This window comes from Monodelphis domestica, chromosome 5 (genome assembly GCF_027887165.1).
Source record: "Monodelphis domestica isolate mMonDom1 chromosome 5, mMonDom1.pri, whole genome shotgun sequence".
Lineage (NCBI taxonomy): Eukaryota > Metazoa > Chordata > Mammalia > Didelphimorphia > Didelphidae > Monodelphis > Monodelphis domestica.
This window is the reverse complement of record NC_077231.1, coordinates 166,129,340-166,149,005: the sequence shown is the minus strand read 5'-3', so window position 1 is coordinate 166,149,005 and position 19,666 is coordinate 166,129,340. Positions and strand designations below refer to the sequence as shown.

The window sequence follows — 19,666 nt, the reverse complement described above, 5'->3', positions numbered from 1 at the left end:
CCATGAAATCTGTGTGTATATATATATATATATATATATGTATATGTATAAACATGTAGAGGTGTATGTGTGTAGAAGATCAGCTTCTCCATTTCTATGACTGATAGAGATTCGTTTTCATGATGAAATCAGTTAAGTCAGTGATCTATTATATGTCACAACACTTATAAGATCCATAGTTTTACCCATTTAATTCAGTCTTAGACTGGTCAAAACCTCTCCAGACTTAGTAGATGTAGCTTTCTGACTTGATGAGGCTAAAGAAATTCCTCATCTGGTGGTTGGTTGTCTGGCAATGAACTTCTCTGAATTTGGCTAGGTTGAGCCTTGGATGAGTGGTATATTGTTCATCACTAACCTCATACCCCAAATCTTTCCATCTGTGGCTGTCAGTTTTGGAATTTTGCTGGTATAGACTTTGAAAAATCAAGGTCATCTTCCTGCTACAATAAAGCAGCATAGTAGGACTTCATTGCAGGGCACCAGTTATTAAAATAAGTACAATGAATAGATTAGTCCAGTGGTGGTTTGGTTCACTCACCCCTTGAAAAATATTTGGAGAGGTGAGAAAAGACAGTTTTTAACAACTAGGTCCTTAATTATATATCCATTTGAAAAGAGTATTATTATTATTATTATATGAACTGAGGGATAGTTTATCTTAGTTTGAAAACTGACAAAATCAAGGACTTTATAAGGATTTATTTTCTCAGTTTGTCTGTAGAACAGAGATAATACTATCTACCTCATATCTTTTTTTTTTAAACCCTTACCTTCTATCTTAGAATCAATACTAGGTATTGGTTCCAAGGCAGAAGAGTGGTACGGGCTAGGCAATGGGGGGTCAAGTGACTTGCCCAGAGCTGGGAAGTGTCTGAGGCCAGATTTGAACCTAGGACTTCCTGTCTCTAGATCTGGCTCTTAATCCACCGAGCTAGCTACCCAGATGCCCCCTCATATCTTTTTTTAATAGTGATTTAGGTTGAATAGTGGATAGAGTATCACACCTGAAGTCAGAAAGACTGCTCTTCCTGAGTTCAAATCCAGAATCAGACCATCACTAGCTGTGTGATCCTGGGGACATTCATTAACTCTGTTTGCCTCAGTTCCCCATCTGTAAATGATCTGGAGAAGGAAATGGCAAACCACTGTAGTATCTTTGTCAAGAAAACCCAAAATGGAGCCACCAAGAATTGTAAACAACTGAAAAATGACTGAACAAGACAGATACATAAATATACAAATGTTTATATTTTAGAGAGAAGCATACCTACATATGTAGGTATATATGCTTATTTTATACACATACATATGAGATCACAGATTCCCTGTCCCACCTCCCATCCCAGCTTATATTTCCTAATCTATAAAATAAAAAACTATTTCTTGATAGAATTTTCTTTCTGATGTTTTCCAGTTGTCAGACCTCTTAATAATTGGTAAGAGATGATGACAGCATGAAGATTTTTAATTTACCCTTTCTGCCACAAGTAGATGAAAGGATGCATAACCATTCATATGGCACATATTGTTTCAGAGTCTACTGTTGGATTCAGCACTGTTCTAAGTGCTATGGAAAAAAACAAAAACAAAACTTGATTCAATTCACTTTAAAAAATATTTACTAAGTAAATACTATCACAAATCATGCTCAATCTGGGTCTTGCTAGAAGACATTAGTGCCTGGTCAACAACTTCTCTCATGTCTTCAGGGATTTTCTACCAAGAAAGATGGCTCCTCTTGAGTTGTACTCTCAGCTACACTAGCTGAGCAGTTATGGTGGTCTCCAGTTTTCACAACAGCTGGCAGAAATTTCCTTATAATCTACCCCATCCTCTTCAATTTTGATGGTAAAAATGTTATTTTTAAGTGCAGAGAAAAATACAAATGAAATACAAATATAGTTTATATACAAATAATTTTCAAGGGACTTTCACTGTTCAAAGCCTCCTCTCCTCAATTGTGGATTTGAATTAGCTGCTTTACTTGTACTCAGCAACACAGAGGAAATGCTATCTAGCTTGTGGATAATACTATGAATATTTGGAATTGTAAGAGCCCTCAGAGATCACCAAATCCAATCCCTCATTTTACAGAGGAGGTAACTGGGATCTAGAGCAGTTAAATGATTTGTTTAGTCATTTAAAGAGCATGACTCTAGACAGGATTTGGTATAGGGACATCTGGCTCCAAACCCAGCACCCTTTCCATGCTTTGCCATTAAGTCACAGAAGTGATTAGTTTGATTCTTTATGTTGATATAATTACCTGAAGGGTACTCCATAATATTGAATGCACTGATGACCATTTTAGGACAGAAAGAGGAATTTCATTCTTTGTTAACCTTTTCACAAAATGAAAATATGCTTCCCCAATATTAGAAAGAGAAAATTTTCCTTCTTTCATTCTCCAGATGTTTTCCTTTAGCTATACAATAACTTCTGCCAAATTTCCTTCTTTCACTGATTCATTCATTTATTCATTCATTCATTCATTCATGTATTTATTGAACCTACTATGTGCTAGACTCTGTGGGAAATAATAATATATACAAGAGTAATTTCTTTTATAATGTATGTATTATGTCTCAAGTAAATTTGAATATTCCTTGAATTTGCCAGGCTAGTGAGAAAATTAAATCTCATTGACATCTGCATCAAATTTAGAAACATCAAAGTATTTACCAAATATAATTCCTAATAATATGTGGTACTGCTAATTTCATCCAGGTTCTACTATTGTTTTTTGTGGGGAAAAAAAAGCATTTTCAGTGTACACTTACATTTAAAGAGTTATATTCATTCAACATGCTTCAGTTTCTCACAGAAACTTGTCTGATGTTTTGTGTTTAAAAAAATCCAAAGAGCATCATAGACAAATTTGCAAACTATTATAGGCCCTCAAATATTTGTTTATTAATTTTATATTTACATAATCAGTTGCTTTGAAAACAATTCCTAGGTGATTTTAGAAACAGAAGATATTGCTGATCTTAACTTGTTTTAACATCTGACTGCCCTAGATTTTCCAGTTTGATTTACCTCAAAGGATTGCCTTCTGTTGCAGATAAAAAATTTCTATCTCCTATTTGTCTTTGCTGAGAGGCCACATTTTCTTCTTTCTTATACCTGAAGAATATATAAGCTAGAATCCCTGTCTTCCTTTGCTTCTCTATTAGTTTGCCTTTCTTAGTACCTTTCTTTGAGAGCCAGTGTAATACAGTGCCTCCACTTGGCCAACTATTTTTAAAAATCTGCTTAGTTTGCCACTCACTCCTCTCATATCACTAGATCTCTGAAATGCTTTCCCTTCCCTGCTCCAAAAATGATTTCACATGCTTTCTAGAGATTATGCCTGTAACCAAAGGTGTCATCAGGATCTAAATCCTTCACAAAGAGGGGATGTCTTGTCAGTAGAGAAGAAGGAAGGAAGGATAGGATTTCTTACAATAGGTACAGTGATGTTTCTAGTGTAGTAGTGGTGTTATATTATTTACAGAAAGCCGTGGAAAACATATTTTGGGTAGTGTCCTTGTATAGAGAGCCTTTCCTAAAGCTATAGAATTATGGAAATTTAACTCAGTCATTCTATGGCCAAATTGATGTGGACATACAATTCCACTGAGTTGGTCCTTTGACCAGCTCTTTTTACAGTAGAGTGGGCTCTTATTGACCTGTCCAACTATATGCTGTTTTGTGACTCCAGGAAACACCTGAAGACAGACTATTTAACATTGGAAATGATACTGAAAATAAACATTCCCATCTTTTGGTAGACGTGGAGCTGGCCTAGGCCTCCTCTGTTGTGTTGGGCATGACTACCAGGGCAACAGGACTTTGTTTGCCACCCAGTCCACCTCTTAGATATATAACCACTTGCCGTTTTCAAACACTGATTAAATATCTGTACTGAGCTTGTTTATTCAGGTAAAGAACTTAAAATTCTGCCAGAGTTTTAACACTTTTAAAATAAGAAACTAGTCATTCATAAAGCCAGACTGTTGATCACAATTGTTGCATTGGATCTGAAGTAAGAAAAAACTGAGTTCAAATCGGATCTCATGCACTTAGTAGCTCGGTGACTGTGGGCAAATCACATAGCAATTTTTTGCCTCTGTTTCCCCAACAGCAAAATGAGAATAATAATAGCATTTACCTCCCAGGTTTGTTGTGAGGATCAATGATGAAATGTTTGTAGAGCACTTAACATACAGTAGGCAATTAATAAATGCTTATTCCCTCTATTCTCCCAACTTCTATGATGATAGTAATTCTATTTTTTGGAATTTTCTGTGATTTCAAATTTAACCAATTTTTATATTGTTAAGACAATTTCATGTTTGATACCTAGCACTTACCTTCTCATCCTAGAGCTGGTTTTTGAATGCTTCAGATTTAGATAAGGAGTTGGTATAGTAGAAGAATGGGATGGATCATTTCCAAATAAAGTTACATAAAGCGGCAAGTAAAGGTAGAGTTTAAGACTTAAAGCCAATTAGTGCCACTATGAATTAGGCTGAAGACTGAGTTCTGCTAAGCAATTATGAAAGAGCTTGCTTTGGATAATGGAAAAAGGATTGAAGTGAAGAGTCAAGGCAAGTCTTAAGAATAAATCCTTTGATCTTGGGTCAAATCACTTTACGTTTCTAAGGCTCCATTTTCTTGTTGATAAAATGGGGATTTATTGTTCAATTGTTTTTCAGTTGTGTGCAACTCTTTTTAACCCCGTATGGAATTTTCTTGGCAAAGATACTGGTGTGGTTTGCCATTTCCTTCTCTAGCTCATTTTATAGACAAGGAAACTGAAGCCAACAGGGTGAAGTGACTTGTCCAGGGTCACATAAGTGAGACCAGATTTGAACTCAGGAAGATGAGTCTTCCTGGCTCCAGGCTAGGCACTCTATTCAGTGTGCCACCTAGCTGCCAAAATGGGGATGATAATATCTATAATAACTACTTTGGAAGTGTTGCAAAGATTTAACAAATTAATGCATATAATGTACTGTATCAAGGTTAACGTGGTTATATAATATCTACTATTTTTGCTAATATGTGTTTCCTTGGGATAATAGGGGAAATAGAGAGCAAAAGAGAAGGCCACTAATTATATTAGATTCTCATAGGAATTTTTTAATTTTAAATTTTTTTTCAGGATGATTTAATGAAATATGTATCAGAAGGCTGCCCAGCTCTGGTTAATCTGAATGTAGCTCACACAGATATTTCTAACAGAACACTAAGACTACTATCAAGGTACCTTTTTCCTTTGTCTGAAATAGGTTGATAAGCAATAAGTGGCATTTAATTTAATTTAGAAATATGATGTTTATCTTGAGTGTTTTGAGAGAAACCAAAGCTATAAATGAGCTACTACATATTGCTTGCTCATCAGTCTGTGCTGTAGTTTTCACAAACTCTTAGTTCTCCCTACCTTGATCTGTCACAAATGGTTGACTACAGGAAGGAGACATCCCATCTAAAATAAGGATATTACTTTATGCTAGCTTTTATCATGTAGGCTTGATATAGAGAAACCACTAGCAAAATGATCATCAGACTCCAATTCATAATGTTCAGTTCTTCATTTTAAGAACAGGGCTAGAAGGAATAATGAAAACTGAGGGAACAATTCAAATTCTAGATTAAACGAGCTTCCTGAAATGTGAAATATAAGAATAAACTTCCAAGTGAGATGAGATAATCTATTTTTTCTGGAGAGCTAAAAGTGGAGAGTAGGAAAACACTGTTACATAAGTTTGGGTTTAAAATCTTGCTAGTGTTCCTTTCAATTGTCTGACTCTGAGTACCAGTTTTTGTAAATTCTCAAGCCCCAAAATGTCTATAAGGAAAAAAAAATTCTTTGTTACAATCTCAGTTGAATGTATAATGATGGACTAGGAGGCCTTTTAAATTTCTATCAGTTAGTCAACAAGCCAACATTCAATACCTACTGTGTGCCAGTCCTACATCACTCTAAATAGTACAGGTGGAAGGGTTAGAGAGGAGAAAAAACTTCCCTACCTCTGAGACAGGAGAAAGGGAAGATTATGGTGGATGAAATTGAAAAACATGTTGAGATGTGTAGAAAAAAAATGGAGACATTTCACATTAGGGGTTCTCAAGCTCCTCAGCAAATTAGGCGAAGAGAACATCTGACAATCAAAGGAGGGAGAAGTAAGTTTAGAAACTTAAAGAAAGCAGAAAGGGTTTGGAACAGCTGTTTTGGGAAAGATAATATGTACTAGCAATATTTTTCCATTTATATGAAGAGAGGTAAGACTTATGTTTCATCAAGCCAGTAGAAACAAAAATTAATTCTCTAAAAATTCATCCTCTAGACTCCATATAGGCTTTTCTGAATAGTTGACAGCAATCAATTAACTTTATGTAGAAAGGACTTGCCAAAGAATTTAATTTGAGCATGAATTATTATGTTCTCAATGTAATTTTTTATATTACATCAGAAAAAGTAGCTCCCCTCTGCCTAATAAGTCCCACATATATAACAAGAAATTTATAGTTAATACAACCAAAAGCTAACTTTCTTCAATTTTTAGGGAAAATGTTATAGATTATTCTTTGGGGTTTATGAAGATTTGAAATATTCCCTAAAGGACTTTATGTGTGATTAAAATATAATATTTTAGGGGCAGCTAGCTGATTTAGTAGATAGAGTGCCAGGCCTAGCCTCCAAAGGACCTTGATTAAATTTGGCCTCAGACACTTCCTCTCTTGTGACCCTGGCTAGTCACTTAACCCCAGATACCTAGCCCTTACTGTTCTTCTGCCTTGGGACAGAAAAATAAGGGTATAAAATAAATATATTATTTTTAAATTTCATAGGAAAAAATAACAGAAAATGATATATAAATAAGAATTCCTGGTAGCCTATAGGAAATGCAATTTTATTATTCTTTATATTTGAAGAAATACTTTTTCTCCTATTTGTTGTTTATGTAATAATTTTTAAAAATATAGTATATAACCTTATACGAGAGTCAGTGTGACATAATGAATAGAGGAGAGCCAGCTTAGTCAGAAAGACCAGGATTCAAGTCCTATTGGCTGTTCCTGGATAAGTTACCCTGCTACTCAGTTACCCAGATTACTTTCTTAAGACTATTTCATTAGAAGGAATTTTCCCATCTGGAAGTTCCTTAGTCTTCTAGAAAGACAAAAAAAGTGAAACAAATACAAAATACAGATACATTTCCAAATCTGGATTCTTCAGGAATAGAATAATAACCCTTCCAATCTCCTCTCTTCTTTTTTCTCTTTTGTTAGTTTGTTTCGCCTTTTTGGACAAATGACTATTTGTCAATATCTTTTCCTTAAAGCAATTGAGAAGAGAAAGCATAAAAGAAACATGAGGCGCTTTAAATGTTTGCTCCTGGATTTCATCTTATTCCCTCCCCCAAGGTGAATCATGTAGATAATTTTCCTAGATTTCTTAGAGCAATGATAGGACTTGCTTTAAGTGTTAAATCTTATGGAGTCCATTTGTAGCCTTTCTCTTGACTTTACATCCCTTTTCCTTCTTTTTCACCTTCCTTTCAATCCCACCCTATCCTAAAAACCTTCTCTCAGCACTTAGATGTAAGTTACTGCCTCATTTGTCTTTCTCTAATCACTAAACATCTTAAAAGAGGTAACCTACAACTATGTCTAGACTTCCTCATCACCCACTCACATCCTTTTGCATTTTGTTCAGCCTTTCAACTTTGATGAAACTCCTCTCTCAGGAGTGGCTAATGGCTTCTTAATGACCAGACGTGATGGCCTTTTCTCACTCCTCATATCCTCTTGATCTCTCTGAACATTTGATACTGTGACCAAGCCTTCTTGCTTGATATTTCCTTCTTTCTTGGTTTCCATGATACTGTATCTGCTTGGTTCTTTTGCTAGATATGTTTGTTCTTGTTTCCTTGGTTGAATAATAATAATAGCTAACACTCATATAGTACTTTGTGCCAGGCACTGTTAAGTGCTTTACTTTATCTCATTTTTATCCACACAACTGTGAGAGATAGTTGCTATTATTATCTTCATTTTTTAACTGAGGAAATTGAGGCAAACAGAGTTAAGTGACTTGCCATGGGTTATACAGCTACTAAGTGTCTGAAGTCAGATTTGAACACAGATTTTCTTGACTCCAAGCCCAGTGCTCTACCCACTCCCTGACTCAGCTGCTGAGTCTAGGTTCTCTTCACTTCTCAACACAATCATTCTCAAGGTTTGTTCTCTGGCCTTTGTCTTTTCTCTATAATTTCTCATTTGGTACTGGAGGTGGTCTTCTTGTAGGTCCTCGGTTCCTTCTTGCCCCTCTGTTTGATACAAATTGCATTATAATTATCTGTCTAGATTCTATTCCCCTACCAGACTGCTTGTTCTTTGAAGGTAGGGGCCATGTTCATAGCTGTCCTTGGATCCCTGGCACTTGGCATCAATGCACTTTACCTCACAGGTACTTGATGAATGTTGTTGAATTGCATTGATGATCTTATCTCATCCCACAGCTCTCACTATTACTTCTCTGGAGACTCCTCAATTTATGTCTTCTCATCTCCAGCCTGAACCCAAGTTCCACTTTTCCAGTTGCCCACTGGACATTTTGAGCCAGCCTGCTCCTCCTCTGGATCCTCCTGACTACCTGGGGCCCAAAGCCTAGGGACCGTCTTCTATTTCTCCCTCTTTCTTGCCTCCTCCTGTTTAGTTCATTTCCACGATCTCCTACCAGCAACACGTTTCCCATTTAGCATCTCCTCTTCTTTTCCCTTGCCATCGGCTTAGTTCTGGCCCTCGTTATTTCTCATGTGTATCACTGCAAGAACCTTCCAGCTGGTGTGTCAGCTTCTATGTTCAGACACTACTATGCTCAGACACCTGCAGTGACTTCTAAGCTGGCATGCAAGGCCCTTCACAATCTGCTCAGAACTCGCTTTTCCAGATACCTTGTGCCCTAGTCAATCTAGATCGCTCACTCTTCCCTAAACATTCTTCCCATTTCCTAGACAGGCAGTTCTGTGCATGGTGTGGCCTCCCCCACCGCCCCCCACCCCCACAGATTATTTAAGACATTTACTTTTTCCATGAGCATTTCCTTTATTTCTTTCTCCCTAGTCCAAAGTGAGTTCTCCCGTCTCTGAGCTCCCAGGGTACTTTGTGCCTCTGGTGGCACTTGTTACATTCTGCTTTCTATTAGACTTTCTTGTGTTCAGGCTTATCTCCCCTCCTTAGCTCCAGCAACCACATTTTCTTATCTACGTGTTGCCTGGCACAAAGCACACCCAGTACAGGGTCATGTATGGGATCCATGTCAGCACATTGTATTCTCAGTGCCTTACACAGAGGGGGCACAGAATTCAGTTAAAACATCCTTATTTGGAAAGATGCAACTAATACACAAATGGAAATTCAAAATCCTTTTTCTCTAGGTGCAGCTGTCCATGACTTCTGAGGAGAGATATCTATACTACCAATTAGACAATAGCATCATCTAATACTGTGACTAGTCAGGAAGACCTGTGTTCAAATCCTGCCTCTGGCACACACTGGCTATGGAACCTTGGACAGGTCATTTAACCTCTCATTCAGATGTCTATTGTATCAGACTTTTCTAAAGTTCTCCTTACCTCCCTAACTTCTTTCTTGTTTATTTTTTGGTTGGATTTATCTATTTCTTAGAGGACAAGGATGAGGCCCTTTATGCAATCTGGTTTCAACAGCCTTCTCATCTTCACAATCTGTATGGCAGTATTTTACCCATTATACTACACTCACTTTTGATTGTGTCACAGTTTGGTGATGTTTTTGTCTAGTCAATACCCTTCACTATCTGTAAATTACAATTTTACCCCAAATCAGTTATTCCAATACATTCAGCAAACATTTGCCGAGTTTCTATTACGTGTGAATCACTGTACAAACTCTTCTTAGTCATCTTCCATCTTGCTCTCCCTGATGAATCATCTTCAGGAAACAAGACTTTTCTTTCTCTTTATCCTGTCTTGTCCTCTTTCTTTTCCTAACTATCTCACTACATACCTTGCTAAATTTATTTTTTATTCCCCTTATTAACTGTGAGTATCTTTTTAGGTTTCAGACCCCAGGCTTCTTTTCTTGAGACAGGTGTGTGGCACCATGGAACATCTTTCTCTGATTAGGAAGGTCTGAGTTTGAATCCTAATTCAGACACTTCTTGGCTTTGTGGCCCTGGGCAAGTCACTGAACCTTTCTTAGCCTCAGTTCCCTCATCTGTTAAACAGAGATAATAATATGAACTCTCACATAAGGTTGTTATGAAGATCAAACAAGATAACATGTAAAATGCTTTGTAAACTTTGAAACATCATTTATTATGATACTTCTTCATTTGTTCCCTAGGGGGGCTTATCTGTCTTCTAAGTTAGATAACCCTTAACTTCTTTTTGTTGTTGATGATCTCATGCCAGAACCCCAACTCCAGATTTTTGGTTAGTGGTGTGATTTTTCCACTCTTAATTCATTAAATCCCAAACTATGCTTGCTACGTTCTACCCCATGAGGTTCTTGTCCTATCTTATCTCTTTCTATTAATAATGTTACCATTCTCCTACTTTCCCTAGTATTTTTCCTTTGTTCCTTGTTTCCATTCAATGACTGTCTTCTCAATTTACTTAGAAATGGCTCTTACATTTATCCATCTCTTCTGTTCCACCTTCCAGTGCCACAGTCAATTTCACTTCACACCTAAATCAATTATAGCTTTACTCCCTGACACCAGTTTTTCTCTCCTCAAATCCATCTCACCCACATTTGTTAGATTAATCTTCCATGAACACTGCTTTCATCACACAAGTCACCCATTTAAGAACCTGCAGCCATTTCCTTCAAACTACCCTTCAGGAGCTCTCTAATACCTATCCAACCTTATTATAGACTAGTTTTTTAAACCCTTACCTTCCATCTTAGTATCATTACTGTGTATTGGTTCTAAGGCAAAAGAGTGCTAAAGGCTAGGCAGTGGGGGTTAGGTGATTTGCCCAGGGTCACCCAGCTAGGAAGTATACACTATTTTCTTATATAAATCTTCCACTTAAGTGATCAGACTACTTTTCTTATTTTCCCATACAAATCTGTTTGCAACTATATTCTATCATTCTACCCCTTTTCTGAAGTCTTTCTTATCTCATTCCTCTCTGTTAATCCAAACCATATGTAGGTTAAATCCCATTAAGCTTTCTCTATCTACTAACTCATTTCCAGAAGGATCCCTCCCTTCTCCAAATTTTAATAGTACTTGAGAACAATACGTATTCTAGTACTAATGTACTAATATGTTTTGTTGTTCAGTCATTTCAGTTGTGTCCAACTTTTGTGATCCTGGTTGGTTTTTTCTTGGCAAATATATACTGAGCCGGTTTGGTATTTCCTTCACCATCTTATTTTACAGATGGGGAAACTGAAGCAAAAAGGGTCAAATGACTTTCTCACAGTCACACAGCTAGTAAGTGTGTGAGGCCAGATTTGAACTCAGGAAGATGAATCTTCTTAACTTACAACCTGGCATTCTATCTGCTGTGCCACCTGGCTGGCCAGCTAATTTGTTTGCTAGTTGCTTTTTAATTGGATGCCTTATCTTAGAACATAGATAGTAAATTCCCCATCAACAAAGACATTTCTATTTCTTCATATCCTTCATGATAGAAGAAATGAATAGTTAGTAACTGATTTGATTTGACATATAGTAAAGGCCAAACAGTGTCTCAATGTGATCACACTAGAAACTGACTCTGATCACAGATGAGGCATGGGTTTAGTGTTGCCTTCCAGCAAATTCCATATTTCTCATATTACTATCTACCTTGTATACAGTAAGAATTCTTAAAATTCCCTTAAAACAACCACTAAAGTTTACAAAAGAATGATAGCATCTTATGTATAATAGCAGCCAAAAATTAGTAATATTAAAGTGGGAGGAAAAAAAATCCCCAAAAGTTAAGTATCTGGAAAAAGGTGAAACACAAAGTAAGACTATAAACAAAAACCAGGGCAGACATAGGATTATGTGAATGGTCTCAGTATTTGAAAATGAGGGATAAGATTTTGCTCAGCAGGGGACACTTACTATGCCAAAACTTGGGATGAAGTGCTGTTCTTGCTCAAAATTTGCCAAGTGAGATTTCACTGTCAACTGATATTTCTCCCACTATTAGGAACTATAAACCTCCAACAAATCATTTCCTCTGGAAAAGCTTAAAGAGACATTTAAGATAAATGCTCTGTGGATTTCCCCACTTAGGGACAAATCATTGGTAATCTCATTAGAATGGTAATTATTGGGTCGGTGAAGTGCAATGCTTTTACCTTAATTGAGTTCCATCTTGGATATGGTAGGTTGGACTCATGATATGGAACCAAAGAGAGAGCTATAGTGTTGGGCAAAACATTGAAATATCAAATGACTACCCATACTCCTCCTATAAGAACTACATCTGGTCCAACCTTCTCAGAAAAGTATAGATTCTCATTTTAGAAGACTGCATTGGAGGGAGATTCCACAAGCTTCCTCAGAACCTATATTTTGCTTATTAGTTCCTATTGCTAGATATCTTTCAAAGTATGTCTAACCAATCTTTGGATATCTGATTAGAGATAGAAGAAAATGATATTTTCCCAGCCCGGTCTCAGTTTCACTTAAGAGTACTCTGTAAAGACAAAGTATATATATTCTTGAGATTTTATCAGTCCTTATGGTCATTTTAAGAACTTCAAGCAAGGGAGGGGAGTGGCTTGGACCATCTGTGCTATTGCTCTCTCATTTCCTCACTGAACTGTTGATCTGAGTTAGAACAATATTAAAGGCACCAAAATATTTCATCATATATTTTGAATGTAAGATATAGGCAGAGGGGAAAATCACATTTTGGTTCAACAAAATACAGAACAAGTGAGAAAATCTGTGTCACATAGACACATGTATTTCAGAATATTAGAAATAAAATTAGTAAGCTCTTGTATGTTTTATTTTACCTCTTCATTGAATATAAATTTAAGTTCTGAATTTCATCCTCCCCCAACTATTTTTTCCTTGCTTTTTTCTTCTTTTTTGTCCTTTAATTTTGTTCTGTAGTGTTGTGGATTACAAATGCATGTTGTTAGTTTGCATAACAATGACTTATTCCTGTTCCTTAGAAGTTGTCAGTAGTGGGAGTTCTTGCACTTTTAAAAATGCCAGACTTGGGCTGGCTTGGAAAATTGCCCAAAGACTATCCTGAAACTGAAAGCTCAAGGAGCACAGTAGTATAGACTCATTCTAATTACATTTCATCTCTTTGGAAGCTTTCATTTTGGTCATTGTGGCATGGCTGTAATTGCTCCGTTTCAATTCTCAGAAGATTCATAGTCTATGATGTATTTTATTTATATAATAACCACTTTAAACCATTTGCAGTATACTATTTTAAGCTCATTTAATCACAATATATTAGCCTTTCTTTGGTACTGAAAATGATAGATATAGACACTTTATAGTAATGAAAAATCATTAAAAAACAAAACTTCCATTTTAGAGGTTACTTTTTAGATTCCTTTTTAATAACCATTTGTAACTTGGAAAGGGTCCATGTAAACTGATCCAGTAGATCTGGTTCTAGTCCTGTTTCTGCCACTAGTTAGATGAGTCACCTTGCGAAGACTGCATAATCCCTATGGTCCTCAGTTTTCCCAACTGTGAAATGAGGGAGCTGGGCTGGTGTCTCCCAACTCTAACCCACTATGATTGTAGATTCATTTTTTGTGATTTTGGCCAAAATGCTTTTTAAGTCAAATGAGTGTCTAACAATATTATGTAACAGTTCGTCAGCAGAGAAAATTTTACAGAGTATTTGCTCTTTGCATACTTACAGTAATCTTTTTTGGAATTCTAATTTTGATGTTGCACAGTTAAACTCAGAATAAAACAAGAGAACAAATCTTGCAACTTTGTTTTTAAAAATATGCTAGCTTTCCAAAAAGTATGCATACATACCCAGTAAACTTTTTAAGTTGGTTCTCCTAAAATTTAAATTAATCTCCTTTGAGTGTTTTTAATTTGAAACTAGCTCTAACCCTTACTCCAAACAGTTCTGAAATCTTACTGCCATTCTTAGTTTCTTTAGCATGGAAAGAAGTCTTTTCCTTAACTACTGCAGATCCATCTCTCACCCCCTCACCCTTGCCCCAAAGAAATTATTAAGTAGCTGGAAAGAGGATGTTCAGTTAACAAATCTTACTTCTCTCAATCATTGTATGTTAAGAAAAATGCAAGCAAACAACTGGAATGTGAATTCCGTAATGAACCATAATAACCATTCTCTCCTCTCGTCTCTCCTCTTTCCCTGGTTTTCTTTTCAGACATTTCCCCAACTTACAGAAACTTAGTTTGGCTTATTGCAGGAAATTCACAGAGAAAGGTTTACCATACCTGAATTCAGGCAAAGGGTGCCACAAGCTCACCGATTTGGACCTTTCAGGTTGTACTCAGGTTTGTCTTTTACTTCTCTTTTTCATGCGGTGGGGAAGGGGATCCTTTGGAGAACTGTCTGCATCCAGTCCTCATGTTAAAATAACGCAGGGCAAGTACTGCAGTAGACTTTTCAGAGGTTTTAAATTACACAGCCACAGCTGCTTAGATTTTCCTCAGGAATAGTACTATAGGCTTTTGGCCCCTTTCCACTTAAGCGTCACATCTACAAACTTCTTGTATGAAAAAATTGACTAATTTGAGGGGAATACAAATTTGAATCCTAAAAACTGAATTTTGAAAATAGTTGCATGCAAACATGAATGCAAAACGAGATTAAAACCTTTGTGAGAGAACTTGCATGATTTCCTGAAAAGGCAAATAAATCACACATGTGCTTTCTGAGACTAAATAATATGGAAAGTTATAAATGTAATGCAAAGGTATTCAGCAAGGAGAAAGTAAATGTAACAAAAAAATCTGTTTCAAATTAGGGCTTTTACATCACATATAAAAAAGTTAGGGCTAGAATTTGGGCTTAAAAAAAACAAACAAAACCAAACCAAAAACCAAACAGTGAGCGAAAGCTCCTTGAAGGCAAGGATGGCTTTTTTTTCCTTTTTTTTTCTGGGTCTATTAGACTGGCATACATTTAGCAGGTATTTAATAATACTTGTTGAATTGGATAAGGAAATTTTGAAAGGGTGTGTTTGAACAATGTTGGAAAGCACCATTGAAGGAAACGTCTAAATGGTTGTTATGGATTAGGTGATGTTAGGGCAAAAGAGTGTCAATTATAGTAGTCATGTTATTATCAATGAACAATACCTCTTCTCCCTTTGAGATGTATTTATCCTTTATCTTTTAGTGATGTTTCATTCATTTTTCTTTGCTGAATATTTTTAATGTTCTGAAACTTCTGTTATCATTCTTCTAGGTAGAAAGTAAAAAGGTTGACCTGTGCCATGGGTAAATGGCAAGATTATCATTTGAGAGTTGATAAATAAACAGGGGAACCCTCCCTGGGGCATATACCAGTAGAAAAACCTAGTTCCTCCTTCAGAATCTTTGGTATTAGTAAATAAAGTCTAACAACCACAGACCTAGTTTTACTTTGCTTTCCCTGCCAATATCTTTTTATTACCAGGAACCTGATAAAGGTCAGAGCAACACCTGAGAAAGCCACTAGACCCATTTTGGAATTGTATCACATTAGAAATCTATATGAATTATGCCATATTAGAAATATGAGGGCAACTAGGTAGCACAGTGGATAGAGTGCCAGACCTGGAATCAGGAGGACCTGAGATCAAATCTGGCCTCAGAAACTTATACCGTATGCGACTCTGGTCAGTTAACTCAATCAACTCTGTTTGCCTTATTGGTAAAATGATCTGGAGAAGGAAATAGCAAACCACTTTAGTATCTCTACCTAGAAACCCCAAGTGGGGTCACAAAGAGTCAGACATGATTGAAACAATTGAACACAAACAACAACAAACACTTATATTTGCAATGACAATTTGGGAGGTGTTATCCATTCAAACTGTAGGAAATTAATACTTGACATGCGATACATATTTGGCACCTGACTATAAGGAAAACAACACTAAAAAATTGAATGCTTTCAAATTATGGTGCTAGACTTTTGAGAGTCCCTTAAACAGCAAGGAAATCAAATCAGTCAATAATTAACAAAATTAATTAATTCAGACACTTTACTGGAAGATCAAATACTGAAGCTTAACTACTTCAGCCACATAATGACAAGACATGACTCATTGGAAAAGACCCTGATGTTGGGAAAGGCAAAAGGAGCAGCAGAGGATGAGATGGATGGATAGTGTCATGGAAGAAATGAATACGAACTTGGATAGACCGAGAGAAAGTGGTGGATATGGGCTATGGTCCCATAGAGTCATAAAGAGTTGGACACACAACTGAATGGCTGAATAACAACAACAAATACATGACAGGAAATTCAATGACATTATAGTAAAAACTTTAATAAAATAGAAGAATAACATAATATATGTAATAATAGAAAATTTTTCAAGCCTCCCAAAGTGGCTATACATTTCAACCAATTTTGAGCCAGAATTCCAGTATGACAAAAGAAATAAAGTAGCAGGTCAGAATTTGCAGTAACTGGGTTTGACATACATTTTTTTAATAGACATATAAAAGGATACTCCAGTTCACTACTACCCAATAAGTTGACAGCTGTTGAGGAAATGTTTGTGGATACATAAAAATTATGAATGAAGTGGTTCAAGGAATGAAAACTTGTTTCTTCTGTATCTTCTAACCCAAGTGTGGGTGTATTTTTTGCTGTTTAGTACAGGACTAATGAGGGTCATGGGTTCAATCAGCATATGTATAAGTGAGTTTGCTCTGGCGAAGGATTGTATTTTGTAACCTGGCCAATCAGTTTCTGCTGGTCACAAAGGAAACTAGCTTAGATAGTGCACAAGGATCAGCATGAGTTTCTTGTTTTGGAATTTGCTGAATAATGCAGGATTGTAGAATCTTAGCATTTCAGAGTTGGCTGTTCAAAGTCCCTGGGTGCAGTAGATACTTGTCCTGAAATATGTTCTACAGTATCCCAGATAAGTGGTCATTATGGGGGACTATGGGGAACTCACAATCTCTAGAGGCAATTAATTTCATTTTTGAACAGTCTAATTGTTAGTAAAATTTCCCCTCATAAAGCAGCCAGGCTGCAGTTTCCACCTGTTGCTTCTGGTTCTACCTTATAGGGCTAAACAGAAAAAAACCTCCCATGAACCTTCCAAATCTTTCCTTCTCCTTGCTAAACATTCCCAGTTCTTTTAACTTTTTAAGTTTTGTATTTCCTCACCATCTTGGTCATCCTCCTCTGAATATGCTTTGTCATTAAGTCATTTAAGTCCAACACCTTGTGACCCCATCTGAAATTTCTTGGCAGATACCAGAGTTGCTTGCCATTGCTTTCTCTGGCTCATTTAGAGTTAAGGAAACTGAGGCTACGATGGTTAAGTGATTTTCCCAGGGTCACACAACTAATAAAATGTCTTAGGCCAGATTTGACTTCAGGTCTCTGTCTGAGCCTGTAAATTCTTTCTAAAATGTTATTCAAAACTGAATGTAAAACTGCATATGTGGTCAACCAGGGTAGAGTATAAACGACCTCATTGTGAACAGTAGAATTAGTGTAACTAAGCAACTAAAGGAAACAGATTAAATATAGAATCATTAACATATTCAGTAAACACTGAAAACACTTAAACAGTTTATATTCAACTAAATTAAATGAAATTGAACTGCTCATGGATAAGTATGTATTCAAATCATCTACTTTCTTACAGCAATTGTTTGCTAAAATATTTAGCAGAGGCAGATAAGTAATGTGTTCTGCATTTTATTTAGTTAAGAACACTAAAATTCAAACTCAACTTACAGAAATGAGAGGTTTCTAAACCATATCTATATATCTATATCTATGTATATATGTACATATATGTAGTTTTATTTTGAGCATATTCATAGCTTAGTCAATGAAAATGGTGATAGGTCATTGGAAAGTGAAAAATATGTATCCCATTTCACTATTAAAAAAGCTGTCAAAAATTTTTGTTTTCACTCTTCACTGTCATTACATGGACCAATTAGGTCAGGTTTCTACTTTGTTTTTTAAAAGCTCTTACTTCTTTCTTAGAATTTATAATAAGTATTAGTTCCAAGGCAGAAGAGCAGTAAGGGCTAGGCAGTTGGGATTAAGTGACTTGCTCAGGGAAGTGTCTGAGGTCATATTTGAACCCAAGTCCTCCCAATTCCAGACCTGATAATCTACCCAGTGTGCTACCTAGCTGCCCCTGCTACTTCATTTTTGCTGCATGGTGTTGAGTCCTAACCCTTGGCTAGTGCCAGGAATCAGTCCATAGTAATATCATGAGGGATGGGAAGATGCTATGCAGAACATAGAGCCACTAGAGGATGTAATAATGATCAAAGCTTTGGAAAGGAGTAATAAGGAAGTAGTCAATCAGCAAAGTGGGTCTGAAATGTGATTCAAGTACAGAATATGGAAGATTCTTGAACTCAGTTTTTTTAGTTGAATATTCCTAACATATTTGTTTCGGTAATGAGATTTTACTTTTAAATGAATTTTCTCATTTTCTAATATAACTGTCAAGTCTAGCTAGAACATATACAGTTCATCACCCCTACTTGAGGCTTACTTAGCTTTGTGGGGCTTGCTATTCTATTGGCATTGCTATGGGGAACTCTGGGGGGGGGTCACTTCCATGTCACAATAAGGTATTAAAGTAGGCTTGTAGTAGGGTTTTATTTTTATTAGCTTTCATATATTTCCTCTGTGGTTTATAATTTTATAAAATCAGGAAATTACTTTATCTTTGAAAGATTCACTAAGACTTTCATTACCTGTATCTTTCAAATTTCCTTTTTAATTAATATTTTCATAAACCTTCATTCTATCTTAAATCCATTTACATGATTGGACTCAATGACTTATATAATTAGACTAAATGTTGCAATTAATGATACACCAATTGTTAGGATTCTCAAGATCTCTTAGTTTTGAATAAAAATTTGAATGTTAGTAAATATTTTTGTACTTCAGAATTGTGATATCTCACATCAGAAAGCCAGGCTCCAAAAACAGGCATAGGATTTTAAGTAATTTGAGAATAAAAATATTAATTTAAAATATAGCTAATAAAATTTTACATTATCCTGTCTTAACTGTGAATAATAATATTTACATCAAATAGAAACCTCATTATAATAATTTATTTAGATATATAGATAGATTTACAATTTCATTGGTTTGTATATTCAAAGAATCATAGAATTTTAGAGTTGTAAGAGATGTCAATGGCCACCTAATCCAATTTATAAGCCAAAAAGAATCCATAGTATAATATACCCATCCAGTCCTTTGATTAAGGGGACAATATACCTTTCCTTTGCTCACTGAGATGAAATAAGGGGGGACCTACCACCTCCCAAAGCAGTTTATTTCCCCTTTGTACTGTTTGAAGTGTGAGGAAGTTTGCTTCCTGGTAATTTCCACCCTTTGTAGCCAAACAGAACAAGTTTAATCCCTTCCTTCATATTCTTGAAGACAGCTACTAGGTTACCCTTGAATAAGGACCCTTAACTTTTTTGTGTATGTCCCAG

At 36.0% G+C, this 19,666-nt stretch overlaps 2 protein-coding genes across 5 annotated transcripts in view; one reads left to right on the top strand and one right to left on the bottom strand.

The window, feature by feature from the left end:
- The window catches only part of LRRC17 (leucine rich repeat containing 17), a 51,643-nt gene extending 37,008 nt beyond the window's left edge, over window positions 1–14,635 (bottom strand). For both annotated transcript variants that reach the window (XM_016426065.2, XM_001364698.5), the window contains exon 1: window positions 14,444–14,635. The gene's annotated coding sequence lies outside the window, so the exon portion shown is untranslated. The remainder of the gene's footprint in view (window positions 1–14,443) is intronic.
- FBXL13 (F-box and leucine rich repeat protein 13) overlaps window positions 1–19,666 on the top strand; it is a 333,413-nt gene that overhangs the window by 149,420 nt on the left and 164,327 nt on the right. For all 3 annotated transcript variants that reach the window (XM_056799508.1, XM_056799506.1, XM_056799507.1), the window contains 2 exons: window positions 5,153–5,253; window positions 14,374–14,503. In XM_056799508.1, coding sequence (XP_056655486.1) covers window positions 5,153–5,253; window positions 14,374–14,503 — 231 coding nt within the window. The remainder of the gene's footprint in view (window positions 1–5,152; window positions 5,254–14,373; window positions 14,504–19,666) is intronic.